This window comes from Diadema antillarum, unplaced genomic scaffold (assembly GCF_040938485.1).
Source record: "Diadema antillarum isolate AM-2024a unplaced genomic scaffold, OU_Dant_1.0 seq00000696_RagTag, whole genome shotgun sequence".
Taxonomy (NCBI): domain Eukaryota; kingdom Metazoa; phylum Echinodermata; class Echinoidea; order Diadematoida; family Diadematidae; genus Diadema; species Diadema antillarum.
Genome location: NW_027271601.1, coordinates 2,043,835 through 2,057,348, shown reverse-complemented (window position 1 = coordinate 2,057,348; position 13,514 = coordinate 2,043,835). Strand labels below are relative to the sequence as shown.

General features: G+C 40.2%; 1 protein-coding gene across 1 annotated transcript in view; it reads left to right on the top strand.

The window, feature by feature from the left end:
* Positions 1-11,650, top strand: part of LOC139737549 (RNA-binding protein, mRNA-processing factor 2a-like) — a 153,517-nt gene extending 141,867 nt beyond the window's left edge. Inside the window, exons 5-9 of the mRNA XM_071648227.1 lie at positions 312-374; positions 2,097-2,241; positions 3,546-3,600; positions 7,825-7,942; positions 11,247-11,650. Of these exons, the coding sequence (XP_071504328.1) occupies positions 312-374; positions 2,097-2,241; positions 3,546-3,600; positions 7,825-7,942; positions 11,247-11,450 (585 nt within the window). The 3' untranslated portion in view covers positions 11,451-11,650. The remainder of the gene's footprint in view (positions 1-311; positions 375-2,096; positions 2,242-3,545; positions 3,601-7,824; positions 7,943-11,246) is intronic.
* Positions 11,651-13,514: the final 1,864 nt, after the last annotated feature.

Genomic DNA, 13,514 nt, shown 5'->3' with positions numbered 1-13,514 from the left:
TCTTCTTCTTATTGTGATAATCTGTCTGTCTGTCTGTCTGTTTTTATGTTTTCCTTTTTGCTCTCTGTTCTTTTATTTACTAATATCTGCATCTATTTCTCTCTCTATATCTCTGCATTATGTTTTTTTCTCTTCCAATCTTACTTCTCTCTCTCTCTCTCCATCTTTTATATCTGTCTGTCTGTCTGTCTGTCTGTCTGTCTGTCTGTCTGTCTGTTTCTCTCCTTCAATCATCTGCTCCCATACTTCCTCTCTCTTTCTATTTCTTTCCATCTTCAATCTTTCCGCTCCCCTCAATCTTCCACCCTCAGCCTGTGGGATTCGTCACGTTTGAATCGCGGGCAGGTGCAGAGGCAGCGAAGCAGGCACTTCAGGTGAGTAATTGTCGCCCCCTATAGGCAACGCTTTTTTAATAACAGGTTGTTGCACGTGACAAGGCGTGATGCCCCGTCCTTGTTTCAGTGCAAGCCTGATATACTCGACAGTTAGAACCAGTAAAGAAAAAAAAATTGAAAAAATGAATAAATATATATGGGGTTGCCTAGTGTGACATGCCCACTAGTATTTGATATACTCCTCATAATTTTCACAGTGCCTTTATTAAGGGTGGTTGATATTACCATCTTGCCCTCTGGGGGCATTTCCATATTTGTTCGGAGAATAGCTGTTTGTCCTCCAATCTGATATTGGATGCGGGGAGAGAAATCTCAGGTAAGGGGAGCCTCTGAAAGCCATCTCACAAGAAGGCAAATTGCTGTCAGAGGCTGTCTTCAGAGACCTTTAATCATGAATGTTTGCCGAGGTCCGCCTCTGTGAGCGGCCTTTCTCGTTCCCGCCGGGCATCATTTTTTTCCCCCCATTTCCCCGGTCGTATGTTCCCAATGACTTTTGAAGGCAGCGTTAACCGCCAAGGGATGACCATGAGATCTGTGATGGGTGTATCTATTTCTCAGATGAGTAGCTCTCTGTCCCTTCCTAGCTCCCTCTGAGAAATCAGCCTTTGTCTAACAAAAAAAGAAGGGAGAATAAAAAAAGGAAACAAAACAAACTCCACTTCCTGGATCTTGATTCCATCGTTGCAGATGGTTGTGTAAGCTGATGCTCCGTGTTCCGTCAGCCAGAAAAACACTGACACAATTGGCAAATATCATCCCACCCCTTGATTGAATGGTCGGGGGTCTCTATTGACTCTTTGGCTCTCAGTGCAATATGTAGCAGTAGTGGCTAGTCTGCATGTGGTATCTCCTCATCAGACAAGCTCAAGGGAGCACCTTGATAAGCTAATTCAGAGAAGTTAACTCATTATGGCTCTCCCCTCACGTTTTCTCACACTGAAGTGACTTATTACTGGTATAATCGACGTGACTGAAATCATCTAACATCAATCAATTATTTGTTAAAAGCGTGTAAATAACACCTATTTAAGTACAATTGTCCCATGTGACCTAATCCACTTTTCAGCTGGAGTGGTCGAACAATCTTATGTAGGGGTCAGAGATGCCAGTGCAAAGAAGGTGGAGGAAGAACATTTTTTGCAACTTAGAGCACATCATCGGAGAGAAAGTTTGAGAATATATCAAATACAGTTATGTGGCATCTTGTCTGTATGTTATAGTATATAAATGCAAACAAATTGAAGCTTACCAGAAATGTATATTATCTTTATAAGTGAAAAATTAAGCAAAGAAAACAGGATTCCATCATGATGAAACTTCTAAAATGAGATATATTCATAACTTATTCATCCACTGTTCAGTGTTTATGTCAAACAACTACTTTATTGTGTTTTGCAGTATAAGTAGATAAAACTGGTAATGGCTAATTTTGTTCAAATGCCAGGTTTTTTTTTACTCCAAAGTTGTGATGACCAAATCCTTTACCCCAAAGTTGTGATGACCAATATCTTTTCAAGTGGGATATATCCTTTGTTTTGTATATTTTATCACTGCTGGTGAAGCAATTTGTAGGAATTTGAATTGATGCTGATTTTAAATGTCAGTGCATGAATTCAAACAAAGTCAACTACTTTTCAGGTTGGTGAAATTTGCATTGCTAAGTACCAAGTATTACTCATATCCATTACAACATTGTAACAGGGAGTGCGCTTTGACCCGGAGCTACCGCAGACGATACGGCTCGAGTTTGCCAAATCCAACACCAAAGTGACCAAACCTAAACAGACATCGCCTTTACCTGCCATCAACCCAGTGGTGGGACCCCCTCTCACACCCAGAGATCCTTGTAAGTACTGAGCAGCTCCGCCCATTTTCAATTTTCTCCATCCGTTTCATTTCCGTTCATGAAAAGAAAGACAAGATAAAAAAATCCACGTTTCCTTACTTCATTTGCTCTGATGCCCTGTTGTTGAAAGTAATGTTGGCAATGTCTTCTTGGAGTGGCTGCTGGTCTAACATTATTGGCAATACCAGTTAAGACTGAAAGCATCACTTACCGTTCACTTAACTTAATGCAATATTACTCTTTCAACAAGATAAAGACATCTCTCGAGCCACTCTCACTCCTCCCCACCCACCTGCTGTGTGGGTGTATTATGGAACAGAAATAGCTTGTGAAGCAGCCAACATAGAATCATTGCCTTTTAATGTGGCCATTTTCACTTTGCGATTACCATTCATGCAGCATTTGTCTGCAAGGAAATTAGCATATGTGCACATTTGAGGGCAGTTAGCTAAAAGCTACTGATGTACTTTGGCTGGTATATCCTTTTGAGAAATGAATGTCATAAAGTCATTGAAGATTTTGTTGTGACACAAAGAAGAGGACAAAGAGAGAGAGAAAGAGAGGGAGAGAGAATTCAAATGATCATAACTTTACGCAGCAGCAACCCATATTTCAAGAAGTAAATGGACAAGCAAGAAACTGATCATTAACTGACATGCCACCCGTAGCCTTTTATATCCTGCCTGTAATTTCTTCCTTTTTTTCCTTCTCAACTCATATCAAGAGCAGAGCTATTTACCATTAAAATAACATATTAAAACAGATGTTTCCATAGCAACCAGAGTTCCTGTAACCTTGGTTACTGATGTCTTGTAAACAGGCCCGTGTTCATTGGAAAATGTGTCATTACCAGACAGAGAACAACCAAGCCCTCTGCTACCATGAAAGGAGAAAGCATTGTTCAAATTTCTTACCTGGAATCATATTGCTGTTAAGGTTTTAAAGCCTCAAAGGGGAAATACAAACAAAATTCATTCCAGGTGTTTTTTTGGCATTGTTTCTTTATATATAGGGGCCTAAGTAATAATGAAGCATTTTACCGGTACGGAGGAGCTAGAGACTCAGTACTGCGGAGAGATACATACCCACGATCATAATATTCATGGAATGTCATGTTTTGAAGCCTTTTTCCACGATTAGTCATAGTTGTAATGATAGATCGGCTAATGACTCGTGCAGAGATGGTGACAAGCAACAGCTGTTATCCGCTCCAGATTGACTGACTGTCGAATGTTTTTGTGGGTGGTTGCAAGCATGATGCATGTCTAAGTGTCCTTGTTCTCTTCCTAACTCTGTCATTGCAGATGATATTGGAACCGTTTTCCTACCTGGTGCACCGGAAAATTGGGCTCATCATCCGTAAGTCAGCTGATATTTTTGTCTCTTGGACACCGCGATGTGTACTCGTTATTCAAAATGAAGCCAATTAGGCAGTGAATTTAATTTTACCTGATGTTTGTGTTTTTGTCCATGCAAAGATTGACATAACAATGCTGGAATGTTAGATGTATACAGTATATAATAACACCCTAAGGGCCTATTGGATATATTATGTCAAATAAATGTGTTTGTGCAATGAAGTTATTTGTTCTAAAATGGCAAACATCACATTCTTTGATCGTACTCCCCAAATGAAATCACAGCACGAGAGTTTGTTTTTCAGATATTACTCATCATATTGACGAGGGGGTGAAGACATGTAACAGAATGGCACAACAAATCTATCTCAGACATATTGTTGTCATGACCTTTGCAGTGACACGGTACAAGATTCCTCAAAGCATGAAGGGACTTTGTAGTGCCGTCTGCACACCTGTTTCTTGCCAATAACTATGTGATAAGTAGGAAATGGCAGGTGCATGGTACATTATGAATACAATATGGGTAGGTCATGTAAGCTGGAATGCCATTTTGTGTGAAGTCCATATTCCTCAAGAGATGGGTCAAGATTTCCATGGACCAATTTCATGTGGAAGTGAAAAAGAAATTTCTGTTGTCATACCTGAAATAGATCAAGAACTGTATGTGTGATCTCAAAACATGGTTTAAGTTTTGACATCCCACAGCAACCTGTCTGTGTATAATGTTACTGGCAATGTGAAGTTGTGGTGCTAAAAGGGGTATAGAGCTTTTAGGCAAGAGTTGGGGGGGGGGGGGGACAGGTGGTGGTGTTCCCATTTTAAGTTTGCATAAACTGTTCTAGCTCTAGCGCTATACACATTCATGATGTTCCTGCAAATACAATGTATGTTGACACCTGAAATTCCCTTTTGTAACTTTCTTCATGGAAGTTGAGAAAAATAAAAACATGCAAATGGAAATGAAGATCTGAGAATTATTTTAAAATGGAAGAACAAGAAAGAAAACTACAACCAGGTTTGTGCAACCCAGCAAAATAATGACCAGTCTGCTGAGCTTGTGTTGCCATGTTTGGACTGTGCAACCAGGCAGTTCCTATTGACACACAAGAGAGTTGTAGGAGACATGCATCCTTTCCTAAACATTTATCAGAAATGCATCTCTGTCGACACCATGATCTGCTGGGGCAGGCGGCTTGACAAGAGGCTGGTTACACAGGCTTATAGAGCTCTCTCATTCTATTTGTCAGCCCACTCGAGCATGTGAGTGCGATGGCCATGAATGTGGAGTCTGACTTGCTCGGAGTGAAGTTAGTTAAGTAGAAAACGGGAACATGATAAGAACAATCAGACGGAACATTTACCTCCCCCGTTTCTACTTGTGGTCTTCCGATTTGTTCGGTGTATTTCTTTTGCCACTTCCCCCCGTCTGCGGTCGTGGCGCCGAAGGTTGCTTGTGGAATCCAATTGAGCCCTCGCTGCCACGAATATGGCTCGTTGCCCAAATCGGCATGGAGTGATGTAGCAGTTCGCGTCAGAAGCCGCGGAATGCTTCACTTGTAGATGTGCTGAGTGCCAAATCAGCGGCAATGGTGTGACAGCCATGACAGTAATGTTCCATCTGCAAACAAACCACGGAGACAAATTGAACTATCTCTTTCCCTCTCCCTCTCTCTCCCTCTCTCTCTCTCTCTCTCTGTCTTTCTATCTCCCTCCCTCTCTTTTTTCTCCCTCTCTCGTATTAGATTCTCTCTTTCTCCTTATAACTTTGCTTCTTTTTTTTCTCACTCTTTCTTCTTTTTCTAAGGAGAGCTTGAGGAGGGTACAGAAAAAGGGAAGGAATAAGATTCATCTATGAGGAGATTAAGGTTTTCTGTGGACACTAGGGAGAGATCACTTACCAAGTGCCAAGAAATGATGGGCATGGCAAATGAGTGTTTGAAGCAAAGACAGGTCATTTCACCCATTGTCCCTATCTCTGCCACCAATGGTGTGGCAGTGAACTTCATGAACAGGACAATGCACTTAATCCCGTGGGGGGGGGGGGGGGGGTGGAAGGAGGGGGACTGGCAATGCTTGGGCAAATCACTGTCTAAACCGTACTGTTAAGATTCCTTGCATTGAAGGACATGGTAAGTTGTATGACGACAGTTGTTAACCACACCCCAGCTCAAATGACACCTCGCTCTCTGCTTCCCTCTGCCTATCCATCTGGTTATCAACCCTGGGTGTGCTTTGCTAGTGATGGGTACTATAATAATGTCCTCTGGCATATGTTTTGTTAAAAGCTGATTCTGCACAGATATCCGGAATATTGCTTGATTATTATGGGATCAACTTATCTGTGTTGTCTCTACAGTGTGGCAGTAGCCTTTGTGTGGGAGTGTAGCATATGTGACCCGCGACAACGGTTTCAGGCAAAAGTCGGGTATTTTGAAAATTCATGTTTTCACTGAATCACATTGCCCATTTCCTAAGCTTTGCATTGATATAAAACACTTTTATTCTTCGGCACCATAAGTTGGCATGGAAAGCGAAATAAAATGCACTTTTTAAGTTGTTAGCCAGACAAAATTGCGAGAAAACGGGCTTTGAAGTTTCACCTCTTACTCAAAGACAATGTCCGAGCGGCGATGCGAGGTGAGAATCACCCATCCGTACGATGGTGCCAATCGATGTTAAGCTCCGCCTCTAGCAACCACATCGCCTTCTGATTGGCTCACTGAGAGAGTCAAATTTCCCGGGCACCCTTCCTAGTAGCTCAGCGTGAGCCGAAAAACAATGCGGTTCGCTCGGGTTTGTAGATACCAGTACGTCTTTCAAGATGGCGGATACGATAATTTCACGTATTGTGTACATTGTGTATGGTATACGCATGACGCAATGGTCCACACGCCATGACCATGTGCATGTAAACGGGAGCGGGTGGCGAATCCACACATTTACAAATCGCGTTTTCATTGTTGTTGACTTGACTTTATCATTGACGACCCTTTTGAAGGCAGAAAAATGCCAGTGCTGGCAAGGGTCATGATTCTTGTTTGTTTTGCTTTTACAAACAGTGCATATTTTGCCTTGTTCGGTGGTGTTGATTATATCAAAACAAACAAACAAACACGTACGACTCGTTTGGTGCGATCTTGATTTGAATATAACTGGTTACATGTGACCTCTCCTTTCCTCTCATCATCCTTCCCTTGAGTCAGTCTGCTGTCATAATTCTTACTACATGTACAAGTAGACTATTTTTTTTTCTTTTCACACGATTATGTTGTGCTACATGATTTTTGTTTCACTTCCGTTGTCGAACAATGCGGTAGAATAGTTTGGATAGAAAGCCAAACGAAGAGCACGCACTATGACAGAGCGAGCGTATAAACCACTATAACAAGAACAATGGAGCATGTAATCATGCACGCGTGGACAAAGCACTCCCAAAACGCTGCAACTGGTGTCTCCGAAGGCCGAATTATGTAAATGTGTGCGACGCACCAGCCAATCGCATGCGAGACCATGCGCCGTAGCAACGCTGCGGATATTGGCGCGGCGTTCGAAAGAAGCTCGAAACTGACGAGTGCGATCCAACATAGGGTGCTTAAAATTCCATTTTCGATAGGAAAAATGTAGTCTTATGCTATGAAATTTAGTGTAGATGTAGAAAACATATCAAAGATTCGATTTCTGCAAAAAACCAAAATCGACAAAAATAATGGTAAATATCTTTGTACCCCGCCTAGGAGGGAATTTGCTCTTGCGACTTTTGCCTGAAACCGTTGTCGCGGGTCACATATGCTTCATCTTCACTAGAGAAAATTTGGTGCTCACTTGATTTGGAGGAATCAATCTCATGATGTCGTCTGTGGCAAGTTTTGATCAAGTGCACGGACATGTACATGGTTAAGCTTCTTTGGGCACCTCTATGATGTGAATTGAAGAATTTGATAGTTGGACCATGCAGCAAATTTTGTCAACATTTGCAAGTGTTGCTTGAAAAAATGCAAAATGGAAAAGGGCTACCTTAAGTTAGGAGCCTGATTACTGTCTTTCCACGCTGAAGTTATTCACTGAGTAGATGTTCAGCAGAGGGGAACTTTACTTTAAGTTTAGAGAGTCCTACATGTACCTCTCATGTGAAGATTACAATGGTATGTACATCAGATGTCTAAAAGTTTTCGGTGTCTGCTTACATTCCACCAATCAAATCTCATGTTTACTTTCCCCTCAGGTTGTCCTACACGGAGTTGACACCCTCGACGGGCACAGTGCACCACCCCATGCTGGGTCAACCGGCCATCCACGCCCAGCTCCCCATCACGGATGGTGCCCGGCTCACCTACGTCCTGGTAAGGAACCAGCCCCATTACTCTTCAGCTCCCACCAAAGGACCTCACCATAACTGACTCCCCCTCACTCTCTCTATATCTAACATCACTTTGTGTGGGTTCATCATGTTTACCGCGTTTCCATTTTTTTTTCAGGAACACTATAGAGTCCTTTGACTCGCATCCCTAGCCCCTGCAGTTATTAGTTTAATTTGACTCTTTAAAGACACCATAGCAATGATTCTACCTCATCTATAGTTCCAATATTGAAGAGCACTACTTTTGCAGAGAAATATCAATAATTAAAGGCTTTTCTGCTTCCCAGCTGATCATCTTATTTCACACATAATGTCCAATAAATGTAGGCTTAGCTTAGCTTCACAATGGCCAGGAATATGCACTAAATGCCTGTAGTTGATTATAAAGTTTGGTCAGCACATCACAAAATCCTGGAAGTTCAAATAGATAGAGTCTGATTAATCTTTGTTAATGTCGCAAAATGCTATGTAGGTGTGACCAGATATCAGCTTGGAATTTAACTTTTAGTCAGCTTTCCAAGTTTCAAGAAGGGAATTTTAGGGGCTCCATGATACAGATTTGCAAAAGGTAGGCTACAATTCAAGAACCAAATCATGACAAAACACCCTTGTTATTGGATAAGTAGTGATATTGTATCATAATTTTTCTGCAAACATGCACAAGCAGATATGATAGCTCATGACACATGCCTCCTGTGATGCTAATGTCTGTCGATACATGGTTGGGGAGTTGCTTCAACATTGCAGAATATTTTCGTGACTATTCAAAGATGATCAATATCAGAAGTGTTACCACAGGACTTAAAGGAATATAGCCAAAATCTGACAAATACTTGATGTGAAAGTGGCATAAGGGTGATGAACTTAGATATCAACTGTATGCATTTCCATTTATGAAACATGCTGTTGTCATGGTGATTAGTGCAAAAGCTAAATAGAGTTGACATGGATGTGGAAACTAGGTTTCAACTGAAAAGATATATGTTTCTTGAAACAATACAATATGCTGATAATTCAGTGGATGTTTGGATAGCTAGACAGATATCTGTAAGAACTAGGCACATGCAATGATTTTATTGTACCAGAGATTAATGACATGTAATATGAGATGTAAAAAAAAATAAAAGATTTTTTCTTTCCTTCCTCTGTCAATGTAAAATACACATTGTATGCGTGTAAATCGTTCTTTTGGTACTTATGTGCAGCATGTGATGCGTGGATAATGAGTTTTCTTTGAAAGTATTCTTGACTAGGCAAAGTAAGGCTGGGTTGTTCCTCTGAAGGGTTTTATTTACTCCTTTAAGTACTGCAATATTTCAGGTAGACCTATTCATGTCTTGTTTTTGCTGATATCTTTGTTTTCATTGTTATTGTTAGAATAATTATTATATTTTTTCATTACTGTTTTAATAATGATTATCATAATCATCATCCTTATTATTATCATTATTAGCATTATGATATGTGGGGAGGAATGCACACTATCTTGTTCTCCATCAATGTCAAATGACATAATGAAATGATATGATTGGGATCTTTAGTACAGATGCCTCATGTCAAGTTACCTTGAAAATCCTTTGAATCAGCTGGTTAACTGTCAGCAGGAGATTGCATAACTGGATGAAATCTGCTGATATACTGATTTACTTTTTTGCATTCAATAAAGAAATGGGTTAAACAAATGAAAAGGACAGAAAATAGAAAAGAGTTGACCACTTTGCAATTCAAGCAATTATCACGTACACACACATACACTGTAAACACCAACACTGACACAAAGCATGTGATTACATGGACACAGCTCATGCACTTTGCCCTACTTTGTTAGAAAAAATATATATATACTTCCAATTCAGTCTCCGCCTCCCCCCCCCCTTTAATTCTCTCAGATCAGATTCCTTGCATTTGGTTGTCAAACAGTAAGATTTCTGGCTCTGTTACTTTCACGTCAGTTTGGAAAATGGAAGAGGAGACACATCATTATTCTATTTGTGTTGTGAGAGCTTCCCTCTTTGTTTTTCTTTTTCTTTTTACAAAAATCACCTACTGTCACTGCATTTCAAATTACCAAACTTCAAAGTCTCATAAAATGTTACATATTCTACTTACGTTGATGCCCAGAAGAGTCTTATATTTTCTTCGCATCTTATTTCTATTTTTATTTCAGAATGAAGCAAAAATGGACATAGTTTTGATGGTGAAGGCAAATCTTTAAATCTTAAAACATTTACAGCATGCCTGCATATAATGTAGGCATAAATGTAGGCTTAATGCAAATTGTCAAAGAGAGATTTCCCCTCTTCAATAGTGGCATAGAACTTACTCTCTATGTGCAAGGTGTTCTATTTGATGAATACTTCAATTTCTCTTATGTTGCCCCATTTCTTAATTCCTCCAAGTTACCTATATTTATGCATAGCTGTGTATGAGCAAGGTGTCAGATGATAGTACACAAAATACATAAAGTGTATTAACTGTTTAAAAAAAGGTGTATTTTCCCTCATTTTTCCCAGTTTATTCTGAATTTTGACTGTCCACATATTTTTAGTGTCTATCACTTTTGATTTATTGCTCTATATTAGATCAAGTTAGTATGCTTTGTCATTAATGTTAAAATATCAGGAGTGCAAGATGAGTTTGATGTCAAGAATTCTGGAGGGACTTTAATCCACTATAGCTTAGTTTTAGCAATGATACCCTCAATATGTTAGGATATTAGTTCTGTCAGTTGATAATCTGAGGTAATTTCTGCAGATATGAATCGTCAAATTTTGACTTGTTTCATTCTTGCTGACCAATGATGCAATGCTTATGATGAATATTGCTTTGGAACAATTTTTTTTTTCACACTTTATTTGTGAATGTAGATGTGCTAATGTGAATCACTCCGGCACCCACATTTTAAGATGTTGTGCATCACTTGCAACCTCTTTGGTAACCATGGAAACACTGCAGTGCCAAATGTGTAATCCCACACAGGTCTCCTTTCTAAATGTGAATCTACCTGTATTAAGCTGGATGAATGGGATTAGCTTCATTCTATGCTCATCATCACCTTAACTCATTGCTTGCAAAGTGTTCTGTAATACTTTTTTTTTCCTTTCACCACTTTAATGGTATCGTTGTTTCAAAGTTTTGAAATGTTTAGTGTTAAACCAAGTCAGCCACTTTCATGGGCACACGGGGTTTGTTCCAAACTTATCAAACTCGAGTATGACATAGCCTAATTTTTAAATTCCTCCCCGTATCTCTTGGATGTCTGTTTGTTTGTCTCCACATATTTGCAGCCTCACCACACCCCCCAAGCCGTCGCACCTACCCCCACGCCACACACACCCCTCCCCCACCAAACCGCCATCCCAATCAGTATGGCCAACGCAGCCACAATGGTTGCCATGGCGAATTCAGGGGCGGCCTGCTCGACACTGTTTCTGGCCAACCTCGGGACGAGCACAACCGAGCAGGAATTACGCGACACACTCAGGTGGTGAGTTCTCCGATCACACTCTCTTGGGTCCCTTCTGCGGTAGAGCAGCAGCACCAGCCCCTCCCCACCTCCTTCCGAGGATCACTCGACTCTTCTTTAATTCTGTCATACAAATGCATCACGAGCAAAAGCCACAGCCAAAGAATAAAGACTGAAATATTCACCTTAGGTGTTTGGCCAAAGAGCCCAGGGTACATTTCCAGATGGAACTTATTCTCTCTTGTATCATTATGTTAGAATTGGCTTAAAACACTTTCTGTCTGGATGAGTGTATTCCCATGTAGAATCTTTGGGTCACTTTCATTGTCACTATGAATTAAGAACCACCTGCAAGCAGCGCTTAGCAACAAAAATAAAAAAAGGATAAAGATAAAGACAAAGTAGGGGCAACTACCTCTTTCCACTTTGATTTTGCCGCTTAAAGCTGTAAGTACTTCTACTTTCTAACCAGGGTATATGAGGAAACAAAATGACACAGGCTATATGAGCACAAAGAATATAATGTTCAGCAAGGCTCTCAGTATCTTTGCTCTAAAATTTGCTTATATTTGCTCATGAATTGTTAACTGGAAGAAGAACGGCTCCATATGAGAGAGAGGCCAAATGTCAAGGTATGTAGTGTCTAGTCCGATGAGGAATGCTGCATTCAGGGGGCCCCAAAGCTGAGGATGTGTATGATGCTCACCCCAATCCTAAAAGAAACCAACAATGCCAGCAGGTGCATGTTGCTCTACTGATAGAAGGTTCATATGCCAACACAACTACAAATTTTACCACTGGTATCTTACTCATAGTAAGTTATTTATCTCTTCTTTCTTTTCTTTCCTTTTTTTTTTCAATTTCAATTTCTAATGCCATGAATAAATAGGGTCTAAAAGGCTGCCTCCTTTTATTGTCACTCTCCAAAAGACATAGCAAGCTTGTGCCGCACATCTTGCCTGAGGGATTCATGAATGTGGATGAATGTCATTTGTCATGATCACTTGTAGTCAAGCAGAAAGGGGTTGCTTTCTTTTTTGGTTTTTATTTTTGTAACAAAATGTCTCCCCCGCTGACAGATAGGAAAAGGTATGACATTCTGTCTTCCATAACCTCCGAGGATCTTAGGTATAATCTGTATATTGTACAGGTCAGTGTCCCTGGCTATAACATTGAAACCCTTTCTGTGGAAAAGAATGTAATGATGAAGAAAACAGGAGGGATATTCTTCTGTCAACTACAGATAGATATAGATGTGAAGGATATGTAAAAATACTTGTCTGTAGAGCATAAAATATGAAAAAGATTTATCTTTGGGTCTCATGTCTTGACAATTTTGCATTTTTACACTGTACACAGTTTGGGACATTGTGAACAAAAAAACGAAGAAGAAATGTTTGTTATGACAGTTTCCAGTGTTTTGAAAAAATGTGCTGAGATCTCTTGGTTTTTGCCTGGGATTAAGGACGATTAGAAAAAGCAACATTTTCATTCGCACTCATGGACTGATTAAATGCTGGTGATGATGTAAATACAGGACCTCTTCCCATTTTGGCAGTCACATATTTTGTCACAGCAAAAAAGACACTAACTGTTACTGACCCATGCATCCTGTTGTAACCACTTCACCTAGTTTGGGAGAGTTTGCAATTATTTGCTGACAGCAACTCTATTATTCCGTTGCAAGAAGTGTAACTGTAACACGCACACTACCACATGACCATCATGGGCACAAATTCATTTATTTATTTTTTCTTCTTTATTTCTTATTTTGAAATTCAATATTTCTAACTCTAGAATGCAAGCCTCATTTGTTACCTTCGGTCATTTCTTGATTTTGCTGAAGCGCAACTTAATAGAGCCCGCTTTGATTGACTGATATTCCACCATGCACGTCACTTGTACTGTCGTGGCACCAATAGACAGACATCATCACAAGCCATTCTGCCAATCTTCTTCTACTCCATTGTCTGAGGATGAAATTCATCAACCTCCCTTTCCAAGGCACCACAGTGAATTGCCCCGAAACAAACCCACCAAAACAAAGCAAATAAAACAAACAAAAAAGGACAGCTCTCTGTATGATATA